Source organism: Lygodium microphyllum, chromosome 9 (assembly GCF_053477565.2).
Source record: "Lygodium microphyllum isolate KBCC chromosome 9, Lygodium_microphyllum_v1.1.10, whole genome shotgun sequence".
NCBI lineage: Eukaryota > Viridiplantae > Streptophyta > Polypodiopsida > Schizaeales > Lygodiaceae > Lygodium > Lygodium microphyllum.
This window is the reverse complement of record NC_141143.1, coordinates 95,528,529-95,547,515: the sequence shown is the minus strand read 5'-3', so window position 1 is coordinate 95,547,515 and position 18,987 is coordinate 95,528,529. Positions and strand designations below refer to the sequence as shown.

Below are 18,987 nucleotides of genomic sequence, written 5' to 3'. Positions count from 1 at the left end.
GCTACAATGGAAAACACATCAAGGAAAACACCAAAGAAATATGTTAAATGAAAAAACACATCAAAGCAAAACTTTTGGTTAATGAGTGTCAAACAAAAAACATATCCCTCACTTCTGTAAACTCTCATGTTGTTTGAGAACCATATCCATCGAGCATACAAAAGTGGAAATATGGTACTCTTGCCTTCTTCACCAGCCTCTTCTCCCTCCTGCCCTAATAAAATCCATGTATTCCCTCCCTTCTCCACCTCTCCATACTCTGTCCTCTGTCCATCACCCCCCTTTCACCCTCCTCACTATTGAGAATCAAGCTTGTGATCAATATCACTGACATGACCCACATTATCTAGACAAATGTTGTCTTAGCTATCACTCTATATATGTGTTGTAATAACTGAGTCGGTCAGACTCAACCACAATTAATGGTACGATCAGTTAGTGACCTAGTGTGTCTATCATTTATGTGTGATTAGACTTTAGTAAGCATTATGGAATAATGAGAAGAAGAGAACAATGAGAGTTCACTACTCTCTGTTACAGCTCCATGTCTTTGTCTCTCTCTCTCCCTTTGAATCTTGAACATGGTATCACAGCATGAAGCTTGAAGGCTTAGCAGTGGCCATTTGACATCAAAGACATCAGATCTGAAAAAACGCCAACAAAGGAGATTGTGCCTGCAACCTTTTTTTTTGCAAAAGCCATATCTTGCTACAAAAATGTACTTTGGAGAAATGGCCCATTATTCTTGACCATTTCGACGTGATCTACAACTGTGCAAAAGAAAGTTTTTTCAAATTCTTCACAAATTTTGAGATATTTAGCACAGACCTGTGCTGGCTGGTTGTTTACTGCAATAAACAACAGGTGGTTCCAGGGCACTAGTGGCTTTCATCCTAACAATGAATATACCCTTATTCTCATGTGTTTGAGCATGGTTTTGGAGTGTTAAATGCTTGGTTTTGGAGCTTATTTGCAAGCTAGAAACAATGAACTGGTTGCTGTCCTGAATTTGGTAGTAGTATACCTACAGGGTTGAAGTATCTGTGACACTTATTTGCTACTGACAAATGCTTGGATCATACCACTTGAGTGGTAGATGCTTTTTGGGATACTATGAGTGCTGAAAGTCCAAAGTTTGGATTAATTTGTTGTTTTTATACTAGGGTATTGACTAGTTATTGTCTGCAAGAAGAATATCTATCATCTTCACTTGACATACATGCAATATATGCTAACTGGTTGGACATCTATCAACTCCTGCATAGAGTGGCAATTGTATGAGATGTTTTGGGGTTGTTTTGAGGTCTAAATACTCTTGTTTTAGCACTGCATATAGTATAAATATTGATGCTTGTTTGGTCACATATTGAATCCCCAAAGTATCAAGACATGTCTATGGTGGTTTAAAAATATTTTTGAGCTGAGAATACCCTGATTATTGCAGAATTTATACTGTTAGTCATAACAGGCTGCTTGCTTGTCATAAACGGTGGGAAAGTTTACTGAATGTCAGCATTAGTTCTATGCATCTATTGATGCTTGTATGGACATAGTTTCTTGCTGTGATATTTTTCCACTACCATAGAATGTTTTTAGCTTATTTGAGCTTGGTTTATGCTCAGTTGACTGTATTTTTTTAATTGCTAGAATACAATTTACATCAAGCAGGTTGTCAAGAACCTCTACCTGAAGAACTGCAAGAAACTGGTCTTGAGGCTGCAGGAAACTATTCCTAAACTATAGGAAACTATTCATGAACTGTAGGAAGATTGTTTGTGAACTGCAAAAAGTCTGTCCTTGAACTGTAGAAAAATTGTTCCTGAACTGTAGAAAGTCTATTCCTAAACTGCAAGGAGTTAAGCACTTATAGATTACATATAGCATTGAATACCTTAGTTGTAAATATGGCAAATGCTCAAGGCACTGACAATATCACTCAAATTGTGGGAGAGAAGCTTGATAATAAAAACTTTGCTCTATGGAAGTTCAAGATGCAAAATTTCTTGATTGGCAGAGGCTATTGGGATTTATGTACGAGGGCTGAAGCTAAACCTGAATTTCCTGAACGGAATCCTACACAAGAACAATGGAGAGCTCACTAACTGTGGTCGAAAAGAGCTACTAAAGTACTGCATTGGTTTTCTTTATGCATTTTTGATGCGATAGCTATGCAGATTACCAATTGCTATTCCCCAAAGGATGCTTGGGATGCACTCATGAAGATTTATTGTAATGTCACACATGCAAGGAAGATACAACTGAAGCAGCAATTCAATAACATGTCTAGGAATGGCAGGAGCATTCAAGCATACACAATGGAAATAAAGACCATAGCTGACCAACTAGTTACTATTGGATCTCTTGTTTCAAAGGATGATATGATTGCAATGACATTGAATGGGTTAGGCAAGGAGTATAAGGCATTTGATACATCCATTTCTGTGAGAACGGAACCCCCTGATTGGGATGAGTTACTTGCACTGCTGCTACATGGAGAAGTAAAGCTTGGCTTAAATACATGTTCAAGCACATCTCAGGGTAGAGACACTATCTTTTATTCTAGTCAACAAGCTAGAGGTGGTAGAGCTCGTGGAGCTTTTTAGGGTCAAGGAGACACTTGAAACACACATGGACAGCAATAGCAAAATGCTTGGCATAGCTCAAATATGCAAAGACAACAATTATCTGGAGCCTTTAGAGGCAGGGGGAGATCACCTAAAGGCAGAGGTGGCTCTTGGCAATCGCATGGGCAGTCTAACAGGGATAAAGACTGTCATAATTGAGGAAGATATGGGCATATTGCGAAGGATTTCCATAAAAAGCAAGCTTATATGAAGGCAAAAGGCAAGCAACATGGACATTATGCATCTTCCAATGGTACTCAGGATGACTAGGGAGATAGACTATTTGCTATGCAACATGTATTAAAGAATACACCTAAGCAAGCAAAGATAAGAAATGGTACATAGACTCAGGAGCATCCAATCATATGACTCCTCATGGCGAATGGTTTGATGAGTTAGTAGTAGGGTCTCATGGATTTGTATGTACTAGTGATGATACACAATATTATATTTAGCATACAAGTGTGGTTTCTGTTGCTCATGCCGCTCGATGGCAAAAAGAAGAGCCTACATGATGTACTACATGTACCTTCTATTACCAAGAATTTATCATCGTGGTTGGATAGATGCCACAACAAAATCTGCAAGTCAAATTCAATAGGGATGGTTGTTTTATTGAAGAATATGGCAATGGTTGTAAATTTATTGCTAAAGGCAAGAGAGATAGTAGAATGTTTACTTTGGATGCATCTATCCCGGAATTGAAGGCAACCATGTTTGCCCATGATAATGGAGTAGTTTGGGATGTAGAAATCTAGCACAAATGTATCGGTCATGTTAATGTACAGAAGTTGAAAAATACATCAAAAAAGAGGTTGTACTTGGCTGTCGAAGTTCAAGTACACTGATCTTGGACATGTATGCTCTGCTTGTCAGTTTGGGAAACAAGTGAGATTCCTGTTCATGAGACATGTCAGAAATAGTTCTCAGCCTTTGCAGTTGATACATTCGGATGTATGGGGTCCTGCCCATAATGTGTCTTTTGGTGGTGCCACGTATTATCTATCCTTCATTGATGATTTCAGCTCTGCTGATACACATGGCTATACATTCTAAAGCATAAGGATGAGGTGCTAGATGTCTTTAAGGACTTTAAGAAGCATGCTGAAAATGAACTTGGATGTTATATTTTATGTCTAAGATATGATGGAGGTGGAGAATGTGTATCTAGAGATTTTGATAGGTACCTTGCTAAATATGGCATAAAAAGGTAGCTCACATGCAGTTACACACCTTAGTAGAATGGTGTGGCGGCGGAGAGAAAAAATCGGATGTTTATGGAAGCTGTCGGGGCAATGCTTAATGAAAAGAATTTGCCAAATGCTTATTGGGTTGAAGCAGTGGTTACTGTAGTTTATGTGCTAAACCGAACACCTACAGCTAGGGTTCATGATTTGACTCTGTATGAGAATTGTATGGACACAAGCCCGACATTAGTCACCTAAAAGTATTTGCTTGCATTGCCTACATATATGTGCCTGATGAAAAGAGGAAGAAGTTAGACCCAAAGGCTATCAAAAGTGTTTTTATTGGCTATGCACAAGAGAGAAAGGCTTACAAATGCCATGATCCATCCACTCGAGAAACCCTGATCAACAAGGATGTAGTTTTTGAAGAGTTGGCCTCATGGTATGGTAATCTGAATGCAGTGGCTTTGATGGACCATCTAGCCCTCCTTATGCTGAAAATTATCCTTCAGCTAGTACGTTTATGAGTGGACCAACGGTTCATCTATTGTTAGTCCTTGGACAATAGGACGACTTTGCAATCATGCTACTGCATCCACTGACACGGATATGTTAATGAGGGGGAGATTGGATAAAGGCAAATAAAAGATGTGATGTGATTGGCCCACTTACATCAGGATATGAGACACCTGGCAGTGATAGTCTTGACAGTGAATTGGGTATACCATCAGTTATGACTCCTGGTGCAAGGCAAAGCAAGTATGTGCCGCCTCATGAGAGGCAAGTCCAGAGTGCACAGTAGTTGAGGAGGTCTAAAAGGGTCAGAAAACCAGTTGATAAGCTAACATACACTGGGTATTCAGCCCTGACATTATGCATATATGACTAAAATGTCAAGCTACAAAGAGCCTACAAAGTTCAGTGAGGTAGTTACAGATGAGAATTGATGTGCTGACATGGATGATATATACACATCATTAGTTGAAAATGAGACATGGGAATTAGTCTATTTGCCTAAAGGCAAAGTACCCATTGACTGAAAATGGGTCTATAAAGTGAAATGCAAGTCAGATGGTTCATTGGAAAGGTATAAAGCCCAATTGGTTGCAAAGGGATATGCACAGCAGTACAACCTAGATTATGAGGAGACTTTCAACCCAGTTGCCAAGATGGCAATGGTGAGAACAGTTCTTGCATTAGTAGCTTCTAAGGTCTAGAAATCATGGCAAATGCAGGTCAAAAATGCATTCTTGAATGGTGACTTTCTTGAGGAGGTGTATATGGAGCAGCCTGAGGGTTATGTACACCCTGATTATTTGACATATGTGTGTAAGTTGAAAAAGGCCATGGAAACACCATTAGATCAGAATGTCAAACTTGTAGTTGATGTTAGGACTGAGATCGAGAATGTCACTATGTACAAACAGATGGTGGGTAGCCTAATTTACCTTACTATTACTCGTCCTAACTTGAGTCATGCAGTGGGGATGATTAGCCAGTTTATACAAAAATCTCGTAAGCCACACTTAGATGTAGTCAGGAGGATTATGCAGTATGTGAAGGGTACTACTAATTGTGGGCTATTTTATAAGCATGGGAAATCATTTGACTTGATAGGCTATACGGATGCTAATTGGGCTGGTTGTCTCTATGATAGGAGGTCAACCAGTGGTTATGCTTTCAGTTTGGCAACACTATGATCAGTTAGAGTGGTAAGAAGCAACGACTGTTGCTTTTATCTAGTACAAAGGCAAAATACAGGGGTGCAGCCTTAGCGGTATGTGAAGCAGTTTGGCTTGTGAAACTGCTACATGACTTGGGTATATAGTTAGATAGGAAGGTCACATTGCATTGTGATAATCTCAGTAGTGTGATGTTGGCTAGCAACCCCGTCTATCATGTTAGATCCAAACACATAGAAGTTCATTGCCATTTTATCAGGGAGATGGTACTTGTTGGAAAAATTGATCTACTCCATGTGAAGGTTGAAGACCAGGTAGCATATATCTTTACCAAATCACTTGGTAAAGAGAAGTTTGTGCATTTCAGGGAGCTACTTGGAGTACAACAGTTAGCTTGAGCTTGAGGGGGAATGTTAAGGATCAAGCTCGTGATCAATATCATTGACATGACTGACCTTATCTAGACATATGTCATCTTAGCTATCACTCTACATATGTGTTGTAATAACTAAGTCAGTCAAACTCAACCACATTTAGTGGTACGGTCAGTTAGTGACCTAGTCTGTTTATCAATTATGTGTGATTAGAATTTAGTAAGCATTATGGAATAATGAGAACAAGAGAACAATGAGAGTTCACTACTCTCTGTTACAACTCCATGTCTTTGTCTCTCTCTCTCTCCCTCTAAATCTTGAACAGTCACTCCTCTTAACTCCCCCCCTCCTATGTGCCTTCAGACCCTCTTTTCTTGGCTCCTCCCTCCCCCCTCCTAGCACCTCCACATTGCCTTCTCTTGACTCCTCCTTTTTCCCTCTACCTCCCCTCTACTCCTAGATCCCCCATAACTACCCACAATGTCTATTTTCTACCTTGTAGAAGACACCACTCACCACATTGTATGAATTCATGGTGCATGCCAAGTGCAAACACTTGAGTCACTACCTATCTATCACCAATATTGCAACTCTACTTCTTAGAGATGATGCCATGTCTGTTGCTTGGAGGTTCCACTTGAGGTGTATCTTACCATCCAAGCTACCACCCAAATAGCTATCTTGGACTCCTAGACTATCCTAAAAAATAGTAAGCACTCCCATACAATCGGTAGGCCCAACCCCTTAGTAGGGATAAGCCAATCCTAAATGCTATATTGATGTGTGTGCCTATAGCTAATCGTCTAGCTTCCACTACTTACCATCATCACCACTACATGTTCTTAAGGTTTGCAACTACATGTATGTTAGAGTTTGAGACCAAGCATATGGGTGTGTGGGTACCATATTCTCCCTAAGGCGGCTAGTGTTGGAGGAGATGGGGTGGGTCATCTTCTCTAAAGCAATACATGAGCTGCATGACCACAACAACATAGCAAAAAATGCATGGATTGGTGGTGTATTGTGCTACATGGGCATTTACAACCAATAAGATTGATGCTTGAGTGGCGGGCATCAATGGCTAGATGATCAAGACATGCTCATGATCTACTCCATGTCTCATGGGAAACCCTTCTTGCTTGATCATATTATTGATGCATTTACAAATTGAAAGTAAAGAATTTGGTTCAAAATGGTGGACACCATCCAAGGCATGGGTGTGGCCAACATAAGGATTTTCTTCTTTTGTGGTGGCTTGTTGGCATGTCCAAGGTGACCTCCCTTATGCCATCTAGATCACCACCTCCTATGACCTCTGCACCCTCAGCCACTTAGACTTTGATGATTTCCCATCTCCAGCTCAATCCCTCCTCCAATGAGCTCTTTAACCTTGGATGTGACACCCTAAAATGGCCCATGCAGTCTAACAACACCACCATTACTTCCTCCATGATGAAAAAGAAGTGGAACCCAGGAGGAAGAAGCTTGGCGGTGAGAGCTATGGTGGATGGAGAGCAAGAGCCAAGAGAGAGAGAGAGAGAGAGTCAAAAGTGGAAACTCCAACAACCACAATGTGTGGCCGCGCCTTCCTTTATTCAAACTGTCACTAAAAGAATAAAGAATAAGTGACTGTGACGGGCGCCCGCACCTACAGTGTGCAGTGGCGGGTACTGTTAGTGTAGTAATACACGAGCGGCTAGCCGGAGGCACCTTTACCCCCAAAAACCTCCCACTTAAAGGTGAATCTGCCCTAGTGAGAGAGAAAAAAGAAAAGACATTACAACATGTGCACATGCACAATAGAATGAGGAAAAAGATGTCATCTCATCCAATGCCCATCAATCTCGTGAGGAAGGCAAAGCACTCAGTAATGAGGCTCTTTTGAGCATGTCTACAGGATTTTGCTCAGTCAGAATCTTGACAAGGTCAACAGACTTGTCCTCAATGACCTCGTGAATGAAGTGATACCTCACCTCAATATGTTTCGTCTTCGCATGGAAGACCAGAATCTTTGGCCAACTGAATGGCACTCATGGAATCCGAATGCAGTGTAGGCATAGCATCTGTCATACCAAGGTCAACAATCAAATAGCCTAACCAGATAGCCTCCTTGCAATATACTCGGCCTCTGTAGTAGAAAGGGCCATACACTTCTGCACCCTAGACATCCAAGAGATAGCCCCTCCAGCATAAGTGAATACATAGCCAGAAGTGGACTTCCTACTATCTGCATGTCCTACATAATCAGAGTTAGTGTACCCCACGAATCCTATATCCTAGCTGCCATAACAAAGACACATATCTGTTGTGCCCTTCAGGTACCTCATGATACCCTTCACTGCATCCCAATGTTTCTTGCCAGGTGTAGCCATATAATGCGCCACAACCCCAACCGCAAAAGCAATATCTGGACGGGTGGCTATCATGGCATACATAAGACTGCCCACGGCTGATGCATAGGGAATCTTGGCCATCTCAGCCCTCTGCTCATCTATCTACGGACAATCGGCCTATGAAACCTTCACATGAGAAGGTAATGGACAGCCAATAGGCTTAACATCCTGCATGCGGAAGCACTCAAGGACTTTATGAATGTACTCCCTTTGTGACAGATAGAGTAGTCCCTGAGATCTATCGTGTGTAATGCGCATACCAAGTATATGAGAGACCTATCCCAGATCTTTCATCTCAAAGCTCTTCTTGAGCTGAGCCTTAAGAGCATTTAGCTCCTCATGAGCTATCCGTGCTAAAAGCATGTCATTCACATAGAGTACCAAAATCAGTAAAGAACCATCACGGGCTTTCTTCGTGTACAAACACGGATCCATAGCACTATGGCTATAGCCCTGTGACTGCATGAATGCATCAAACTTATGGTACCATTTCCTAGGTGCCTACTTCAAGCCATATAAAGTCTTCTTTAGCTTGCACACTAGGTGTTCCTTGCCAGGGGTGTGCAAAGCCCTTAGGCTGCTCCATGTAAATCTCATCATGCAAGTCCCCATGTAAAAAAACCATCTTGACATCCATCTGGTACAAGTCCAGGTCAAGCTATGCAACCAAGGCCAAGACTAAGCGTAGGGTGGTCATCTTGACCACAGAAGAAAAAACTTCATCAAAGTCAACCCCATGCTCCTACTTAAAACCCTTAGCAACCAATCGAGCCTTGTATGCCGGCTTGGGGTGTCCAGGGGTAGTTTTTAGCTTGTACACCCACTTACATGGCAAAGCCTTCTTACCTTGAGGCAAGGAAACCAAATCCCAAGTCTGATTCTTATGCAATGAGTCAAGCTCAGATTGCATAGCCCTCTCCCAAGGGTGACAATCACCCCTATGCATAACCTCATCATAACTGAGAGGCTCTCCTGCATTTGTAACCAGTACATAATCCATAGAGGGGGCAAAACGGTTAGGAGGTCATCTATCTCTAGTAGAACGCCTCAACCTAAGCTCTGTTGCCTGACCGACATCCTGTCTAACATCAGCATATCTAGCACCTGGGCCATGAGCATCATGTGGTGCTACACATTGTCTAGCTGGCCGTGGAGTAGGCTAAACGAGAGCAGGTGGCTCCTCCCGAAAGATAACTTTGTGCACCTCAACCACTTTCTCAGGTTGCATGTGCATTTTGTCCTCATGAAAGATGACATCATGGCTACGGATCACTTTTTGCGTCTGCGAATCCCATAGACGGTAGCCCATCTCTCATACATCTCCATAGCCAATGAAAATGCATTTGACACTTTTAGGATCTAGCTTATTGCGTTTGTCCTTGGGCACATGGTAGAATGCCTCACACCCAAAGACGCACAAATGATCATAAGAGGGGGGCTTGCCTACCCATACCTCCTTTGCAACCTGAAAGTCAATGCCACTGCTAGGTGACCTGTTAATGAGATGCATTGCAGTAGTAACTGCCTCAGTCCAAAAGTGATGCAGTAAGCCAGCTTGGCTAAGCATGCTACGGACCCTTTTCTGAATGGTCCTATTCATGCTATCAACCGTACCATTCTGGGGTGGGGTGTAAGAGGCGATCAACTGACACTTAATACCCCGCTCATCACAAAACTACTCAAAAGCACATGATATATACTCACCCCCATTATTTAACCTTAGGCATTTGAGTCTTTTCCCAGACTGGTTCTCAGCCAATGTAAGCCAAAACTGAAATGTGTCTAAGACATCGGATTTTCTCTTTATGGGATAAGCCCAAACCTTACGTAAGTAATAATCTATGAAAGTAACAAAGTACTTTGCCCCACCAAAGTGACTGGCAAGGCATGGGCCTACATACATATGAGTGCACAAGAGCCAAGGGCTCACCCATGTCTTTCTTACCAGACTTTTTATGCATATTGTCAAAAATCGCAATGGTGGGGGGGGCTTGCTCAAGATGCTGTGCCGAACACACACAGAATGCACAAGGAGAAGCTCACTCAAGAGACAAGAAGAGAGATGGAGGCCAAAACGTTTTCTTGTTGGTTTCTTTTTCTTCTTCCACACTCTTTACAATGTACACAAAGTATAGATAAGATACAACATAAAGGAAAGTGGCCTACTAAGTCAAACAATGCATAATCGACTACACTAGTCGACTGGCGCTATAACTATACTAGCTGCAAATAGGTGTAACAACCTGAATATAATAAGTAATGAGTCAGTGGCCATGTGAGAGTCATAATAACCACCGACGTGCTAAGTGTAGACGTGTGGACCCATCTAACTAGGTGGTCCATCATCAATGTCCGCATGTGTTGAGCTTGTCATCTCAACACTCCCCCTCAAGCTCAACTGCATCTCTACAACTCCAAGTAAGCTTCAAAATTTTTGAAGCTTCTCTGTACCCAATGCCTTCGTGAAGATGTCAGCTATCTAATCCTGTGTGCTGACATACACCAAGTCAATCTCACCTACTAGTACCTTCTCTCTCACAAAGTGGTAGTGTACCTCAATATGTTTTGTCTTGGCATGGAACACAGGGTTCCTAGCCAACTGTATACTGCTCATGTTGTCACAATAAATGACAACTGGACCTTCCACCTGCACATCCAAATCAACCATTAACTTTTGTAGCCATACTACCTCACATGCTGCAACATCAGCACCTCTATACTCAGCCTTGTACTCGACAAAGCAACTATAGATTGCTTTTTGCTGCTCCAAGCAACTGCTACACTACCAAGAGAGAACATGTATCCGCTGGTAGATCTTCTATCAGACATACTACCAGCCCAATCTGCATCTATGTATCCAAACACCTGTACATCTGTACTTGCCTCATAGAAAAGTCCATAATGTAATGTGGACTTCACATATCTCAATATGCGTCTGACTTCATCCAAATGTGGCTTTCTATGTACTTGCATAAACTGACTCACAAGACCAACATCGTAGCTCAAGTCTAGCCTTATAATGGTCATGTAGATCAAACTCCCCACTATCCTTCTGAACATAGTAGGGTCTTCTATCTCATCCCCAACATCAGCACTCAACTTTACATTCTGCTCCAACAGGACTGAAAGTGGTTTGCATGCTGTCATACCATACTTGGACAACATATCCAAGCCATACTGTCTTTGGGACAGCCATATACCATCATCACATCTGATCACCTCAATGCCAAGGAAGTACCTTAGCTCACCTAAATCCTTCATCTCAAACTTCTTCTTCAAAAAATCCTTGACTTCAGCAATCCCACTATCACTATCACCTGTAATAATCAAGTCATCCACATAGATGACTATGATGACCAAACATGCATCTCCCTTTCTCACATAAAGTGAGTGATCAGCATCAGAAACATAAAAGCCAATATTGACAAGATACTCTCTACTCTTGTCAGACCATGCTCTAGGTGCTTGCTTGAGCCCATAGAGCGTCTTCTTCAACCTGCACACATACGTGGGATGCTCTAAATCTTCATAACCTGCTGGTTGATCCATATACACTTCTTCCTGCAAATCACCATGCAAGAAAGCATTCTTCGCATCCATTTGCTGCAACTTCCAACCTTTGGCTGCTGCCAAAGAAATCACATATCTGACAGTTGTCATCCTAGCAACTGGACTAAAGGTTTCTTCATAATCTATGCCATATGTCTAGGCATAGCCTTTTGCAACCAGCCTAGCTTTATACTTACTAATAGAACCATCTGCATTGTGCTTAATCTTGTAAACCCACTTACATCCAATAACTTTCTTACTCTTCGGCAATGATACTAAAGCCCAAGTCTTATTGGCCTCTAATGCAGCCATCTCCTCATCCATTGTTGCATCCCAATGAGCATGACCAACAGCCTCCTCAAAACATGTGGGCTCAACATCCTCAACTAGTTTCACCATATAAGCATAATGATGAGCTGCATAACCTTCAAAACTAAATATTTTAACAGGGTATCTGACCCTGCTAGATCTGCGTACCACCGGATCGCTCAATGGAGTCTTTACAAGACTATGAGCTCTCTGTACACCTGGTGTCCTGACAGAAGGAATACCAAGCTCATCATCCAAGCTCTCTGAGCCACTGGAGTCTCCATCAAGAACTACATCAGTGCCATCTGACACTTTATTCTTTCCTTTGTCTTTACCTGTAGTTCTACTAGATGCACCTGAAGATGTAGAGGTACTCCTTAGTCTCCCAGACCAAGGACTACCAGATGATGTCTCTGGTCCACTAAGAGTCCGTGATTCTTGCTTTTCAGCCTACACATGAGTGTCATGATCATCATCATCATCCAATGCATCACCATTAGATGCATACCAACTGCTCATTTCATCAAAGATGACATCCCTGCTCACTCTAAACTTACATGTGACAGGGTTATAACAGCGATACCCTTTCTGCTCTAAAGAGTATCCAATAAAGATACACTTTTCAGCCTTTGGATCTAGTTTCTTCCACAACTCATCTGGCACATGAACATACTAATGCAGCCAAACACTTTCAAGTGTGAGACATCAGGCTTCTTACCTGTAAAATATTCTTCGGGGGTCATACCATGAACTGTAGCTGTGGGAGTTCTGTTCATAATATAAACAGCAGTATGAATAGCCTCAAACCAAAAATGCTTAGGCATATTCTTTTCAGCCATCAAGGTGCGTGCAACTTCTGCAATATGCCTGTTTTTCCTTTCTGCAACCCCATTTTGCTGTGGGGTATACCTGCATGTGAACTGTCTCTTTATCCCATGAGACCTCAGAAAATCACTGAACTCATTCGAGAGGTACTCTCCCCCTCCATCTGACCTCAAGCACTTTACTCCTCTGTTCTGCCATCCACCTCTTCCTCTAAAGCTCCCCCTGCCTCTAAAGTTAACATGATCTCCTGAAACTTGCATATCGCCAAATTGCTTATTCAATCTGTTTTGCTGGTTGTCACTACCATGTCCTGTACCACGGCCTCTTGAAGAGAACCTGCCACGTCCCCTTCCTGAACTGGAGTAGAAAGCTTGGACCAGTTCACCACTTCTTTCAGATGTCTCACTCTACATATTGATCTCTTCAGTGATCATAAGGGAGACCAACTCATCGAAATCTGGAAATGGCTTTCTGACATATACGAAAGTTACAAAAGACTTCCAAGCCTTTTCATTGTTAAGTCCACCCAAGGTAGACGACACCAAATCATCATCATCGGGCATTGCATTAGATAGACCTGTTGGGATGGGTAGCCATGAGCTTGTGACTGAGAAATGATGATGACGAGGACTTGGTAGGTGCGGCCTTGGGCAATTGAAAACATATGCATTCAGGCAACTTCTAGGAAAGCAAGGCAATTAATGACCTATTCTTCCAACATGGAGCTCTATATAGGCCTAAGAGTGAGCATGTTAGGCCCAAGAATGAGCATGCTCAAGCCAAGGACGACCTAACCAGTCATGCCCACGCATTATGACAACACATAGGCCGACTTTTAGGACTCCAAAGTGCACTGCATGTTGTGTTGATGGGACGTAGGCAATGGCACTAGTGTGGTGTGGTGCAAGGCATGGATGTGAGCCTCGTGTTCACACGTCACTAGAAGCTGGTGGTGGTGACATGGCATCTAATGAGAAGATGGACTCTTTGATGACATGGAGTATGAAGAGGTGGAGTATGAAGGCATTGTGCTAATGTGGCGACTTACGATTCGGTTTATGAAAAATGCCTGTGACGGACAAGTTTGGGTGGGGGAGATTCCCCGTCCAAGGGGCAAACCCTTACGCAAATGGAATAAGGACAAGCATTTCCATTCAAAAAGGTATATGGCACTTGCTAAGCTTTGAGCTTTATTCCAACAACACGTAGTCCAAAGGTCTAATTATTAAGATGAGTGCTCTTTTGTGATGCATTTATATGCGCGCTACGTGTAAACAAAACGAAAGACAGTTTTGACGCATCTATCTACGCGCTATGTGTACACCAGAGACAGCTTGGCGGGAGCTTGCATCCCGGGCGCGTGTGGTGTGTAACCGGCCGCCATAGATAGATAGTATCGGAGTATAGTAGATTATTGTTCGTTTGTGGGCTTCAACACGTCCTCAATTCTACCCACTTCACGTGTGATTCTATGAATCGGAGTCGGGACGCGCACCTGGGGACAGTTGCGTGTGAATGAGCCCCCACAAACAGGACTTCCCCGAAGCTTCCTACGCCAGCCAAAAGGCAACACAACGCAGGCGTTCTCCTCTCGCCTTTGCGTTCTCGTCTGGGACACCCAGAGCCTCGCGTAACCTATAAAATCCCATCGCATCACATCTTCCTCCTCATCTGCCTCTTCTTATTTTTAGGGTTTCGCTTCTCTGTCTCCCCCCCCCCCTTTCCTTCTCTCTCTTTCATCAGAAGCAATCTCCCATCTATTATCAACATGCAGATCTTCGTCAAGACCCTCACTGGCAAGACCATCACCCTCGAAGTCGAGAGCTCCGACACCATTGACAATGTCAAGGCCAAGATCCAGGACAAGGAAGGCATCCCCCCTGACCAGCAGAGGCTCATCTTTGCCGGCAAGCAACTCGAGGATGGCCGCACCCTCGCCGACTACAACATCCAGAAGGAGAGCACCCTCCACCTTGTATTGCGGCTCCGTGGTGGCATGCAGATCTTCGTGAAGACGCTCACCGGTAAGACCATCACACTGGAAGTTGAGAGCTCTGACACCATTGACAATGTTAAGGCTAAGATCCAGGACAAGGAGGGCATCCCTCCTGACCAGCAGAGGCTCATCTTTGCCGGCAAACAACTCGAAGATGGCCGCACCCTTGCGGACTACAACATCCAGAAGGAGAGCACCCTTCACCTGGTGCTCAGGCTGCGCGGTGGCATGCAAATCTTTGTTAAAACTCTCACCGGAAAGACCATCACTCTCGAAGTTGAGAGCTCTGATACCATCGATAATGTCAAGGCCAAAATCCAGGACAAGGAGGGTATCCCTCCCGACCAGCAGAGGCTCATCTTTGCAGGCAAGCAACTCGAAGATGGACGCACTCTTGCGGACTACAACATCCAAAAGGAGAGCACTCTTCATCTTGTCCTGAGGCTGCGTGGTGGAATGCAGATTTTTGTCAAAACGCTCACGGGCAAGACCATCACTCTGGAAGTTGAGAGCTCAGACACAATCGACAACGTTAAAGCCAAGATCCAGGACAAGGAGGGTATCCCCCCAGATCAGCAGAGGCTTATCTTTGCCGGCAAGCAGCTGGAAGACGGACGCACCCTTGCAGATTACAACATCCAGAAGGAAAGTACCCTTCATCTGGTGCTGCGTTTGCGTGGAGGGCAGTGAATTGCAAGGAGTGGTGCCTGTGGGTCTTTTGTTATGGCAGTGTTGTCCGGAATAATAGGCTGAGATTGCTCCGCCTGTCAGGATTCTAAATAAGAAACACTGTTGCGCCTTGCAGTGGTTCCTCTAGTGTCTGTCAGTGGTCGTGGAAGCCCTTCCTGCATCAGTTGTCCCTGATTTGTCTGTACGCATCAGTTGTCCCTGATTTGCCCACGAATACAAGAAAAGAAGTCTGCTTTTGTCTACAACATCTTCACATCTGCCTTTTATTCGGTGTTGGTTTGCTAATTTCTTTGGATGGGTTTTGTGAGTACAGAGATTGAGAGGTTAAGTCGGCCGGAGTTTTGATGAAATATTTAAGTATTAAGGAAGCTTTTCCATTTGCCTCTGCATAATCTGGTTGGGAATGGTTGCCTTACTTGTTTGTCATGGCTTTTGGGGCAGAGTTTATTGGTCTTCCTGTGGAACTTTCTCGTATGCCCTCCTCTGCAGTGCCAAAGTTCTCAAATGTATGTATGTTTACTTTTGAAAATTCTCATATGTGTTCTCGTTATCTTCAATGATCTGACCTTAATCTGTGATTGCCTGTGAGGTGGTGAAAGTTTTCAATAGCAATTTAATGTAGCTCTGTGATTATAGGGGGCAGTTGCCTTGCTTGGATGTGGATGCTTGTGTGCCTAAAATTGTCCATCGCGGTGTAGATGTTTTATCTGCAGGACTTAGACAATGCGCATGTACTTTGCTTGATTTGTCTCGGCTGAGGGTTCTTGTGTGCTTTTTATTTGGCTTTTGCTCTACGCAACAAGGTGGTGATGTCTGCCAAAATATGCACTTATCTGTACCACAAGCTGTGGAAGGACGACTGTTTTTCTTCGTCATAGGCCATTGTTTCTGCTTTTTTAATGTTTTTATCTTCAAGCCTTTTACGTACATCTCTGGTCAGTGTGTTACATGAGCGCTTTCAAGTAAAGGAGGATGCTGCAGTCCATGCTGTATGCCTATTGCGAACTTGGTTCATTTCAATGTTTCTCTGGGTGGATTTATCTTTGTCCTGGGTGAGGCTGTCTGTATGCTGGGCTGCTGTAATGCTGATGTGTTCACATAGATTTGGTTTGCCTATGGGAATCCTCATCTATCTTGCAACTCTTGTTGCTGAAGGCTGTGCAGTGACAATCTATGGTTATGTTTTTTAACTATGGAGATCAAATATTAATTCACTGTTGGCTGTGTGAACTCAGTATGACTTGTGCCAGGTGGACCTCCATCATTGCTCACAGTGAATGGCTAGGAGAGAGACACTTTCATCATCGCACACTGCTATCACTTTCATCATTGCACTGTTTGAAAATAGTTTTTGTTGGCTTGTACTTTTAGGAGCTTCCCTTGCAGGGAGGTTGGCAAAGAGACTGCTTTCATGTGCAGTTGTGTGACAGTTGGGGTCTGGTGTGTGTTTTTAATATGTAGTTAAACCTCTCTAGAGTGAGCAACAGTGCGTCATTTGACGAAATTATGATATTGGTGGTTTTCGGGATGCTGGAGAGGAGGTAAGGAATGAAATCAGTAGAAGCCCCCTCCCTTGGTTTTAGTAGTTCTCATAGAAGGCCTTGGTCTGGGAAGCTCTGGTATGCAGGTTGTATCAACTTCATAGCATAAAGCCAGCAATAGCAGAATGCAACCTCTATGCCCACTTCTGAAAGTATGTTGATATGTGCTTATTGCATATGTCATATGAATCTTGTGATGATTGACCCAAAGTGGATTTTGATTTTATGGCACCTTTAAATAGGCTGGAGCCTTGATAAGATATAAACAACATGCTGAGAGATTTAGGAAGTGCAAGCTTATATTAAATGAAATGACCGTGGCACTTCCAGTCTGATTAAGTGGTTCGCCTCAGTTAAGCTCTTGGCAATGTACCAGTTCGGGAGAGGAGAATTGGTATACACGAAAGGGGCTAGACTGTTAGGCCATTCCAGCCAGGAGGTTTCTGTGTACCCAAAGATGATTTACAAGTTTTCACTGTGGTTTGGATTGCCATAATTCTGGCAGTGTGACCAGACTAGTTTATGAGATGGAGGGTAATGGTATTTGGAATTGTAGATGCACGAAAGAGTCCAATTGTTAGGCTTGGAAAAATGTAGCTAAGTTGCTTGTTGATTTCTCCTACAATGAACTGATAGAGGGCACTGGGCATATTCGTGTATTGCAAGTGTACTTTTGGCTTGTAGCTAGGCCTGCAAATCTAGTGTATATGATCTTTTTGGACCTTAATCTTTTGCACATCTACATTGCCTTTGGTGATATGAATACTTTTGTGCAAAAGCTTGTCCATTTTATGCTGCATAATCTATAGGTTCTCTGTTTGTTTAGCTCTAGCAAATATAGCATATCTCCCGAGTTTCCATGTTTGTCTAGTTCAAATTGGTATGCATTTGTTTCTTTCTCATTAGTCCTTTCTTATAGATCTTGATTAAGCCTATATATAAACTCGTAAATGTATGAAAATAAAACCTCATGCAAAACACAAATAATCAGACAGGGTAAAAGCCTATATCAAAGTGTTTAATGAAATTTTAAGAAAGTATTAGGATATATACACACTCCATCAAATGTTTGTTTGGTATGAGTTTAAAATTGTGCGCACGTGTTTCATTCTCATAGACATCCTCTTATAGATCTTGATTCAGATTATGCTCGATACACTTGTAAATGTGTGCAAATGATACTTATGTAAAATAGAAACAATTATACTAGAATACTTTATGGAACTTTGAATATAATAGAAAATACTACACTAGTAAATATGTGGAGAGAGAGAGAGAGAGGGAGAGAGAGAGAGAGAGAGGGAGGGAGAGAGAGAGAGAAGGTATTGAACAAGTGAAACTCATAGAATAGAGTGGCATCACATAGAAGGTATTGGGCAAGTGAACTCGTAGAATATAGCCTACCCTTAGATAGGGGGGAAGAGGGAGTGGGAACTCACTTTTACTAAGGGAAGACAAGGAAAACTTGATTTATGAGCTTAGAATAAACCAATAAAGTTGCCTTCTCAACCCTTGACTCTTTATCAAGAGATGCATTTATAGGGACAACCTCATAGTTTAATGAAACATGAAACAAGGTGAAGAAGCGGCTATTCAAGACTATATATCAAGAATATATAGATTGTTTAAATGGATATCTACTTTTGAGGAACTCCCTAAGAAGGCAATCTCTAAGGATTTGATTGAGTGATTAAAAGCCATCTCTAGGGATCTCACTTAGGAACTCTAATAGAGAGAGAGGGAGAAAGGTTTTGAGCTAGTGAACTCATAGAATAGAGCCTAGCCTCACATACCGATGTACCATTTTAAGTCAACAT

The 18,987-nt window shown here is 42.6% G+C and overlaps 1 protein-coding gene across 1 annotated transcript; it reads left to right on the top strand.

Annotated features, from left to right (window-relative positions):
* The first annotated feature begins 14,629 nt into the window (after nucleotides 1–14,629).
* LOC148031315 (polyubiquitin) lies at nucleotides 14,630–15,874 on the top strand. The gene has a single exon (XM_087684837.1). The coding sequence runs from the start codon at nucleotides 14,712–14,714 to the stop codon at nucleotides 15,627–15,629; it is 918 nt and encodes a 305-aa protein (XP_087540963.1). The 5' UTR covers nucleotides 14,630–14,711; the 3' UTR covers nucleotides 15,630–15,874.
* Nucleotides 15,875–18,987: the final 3,113 nt, after the last annotated feature.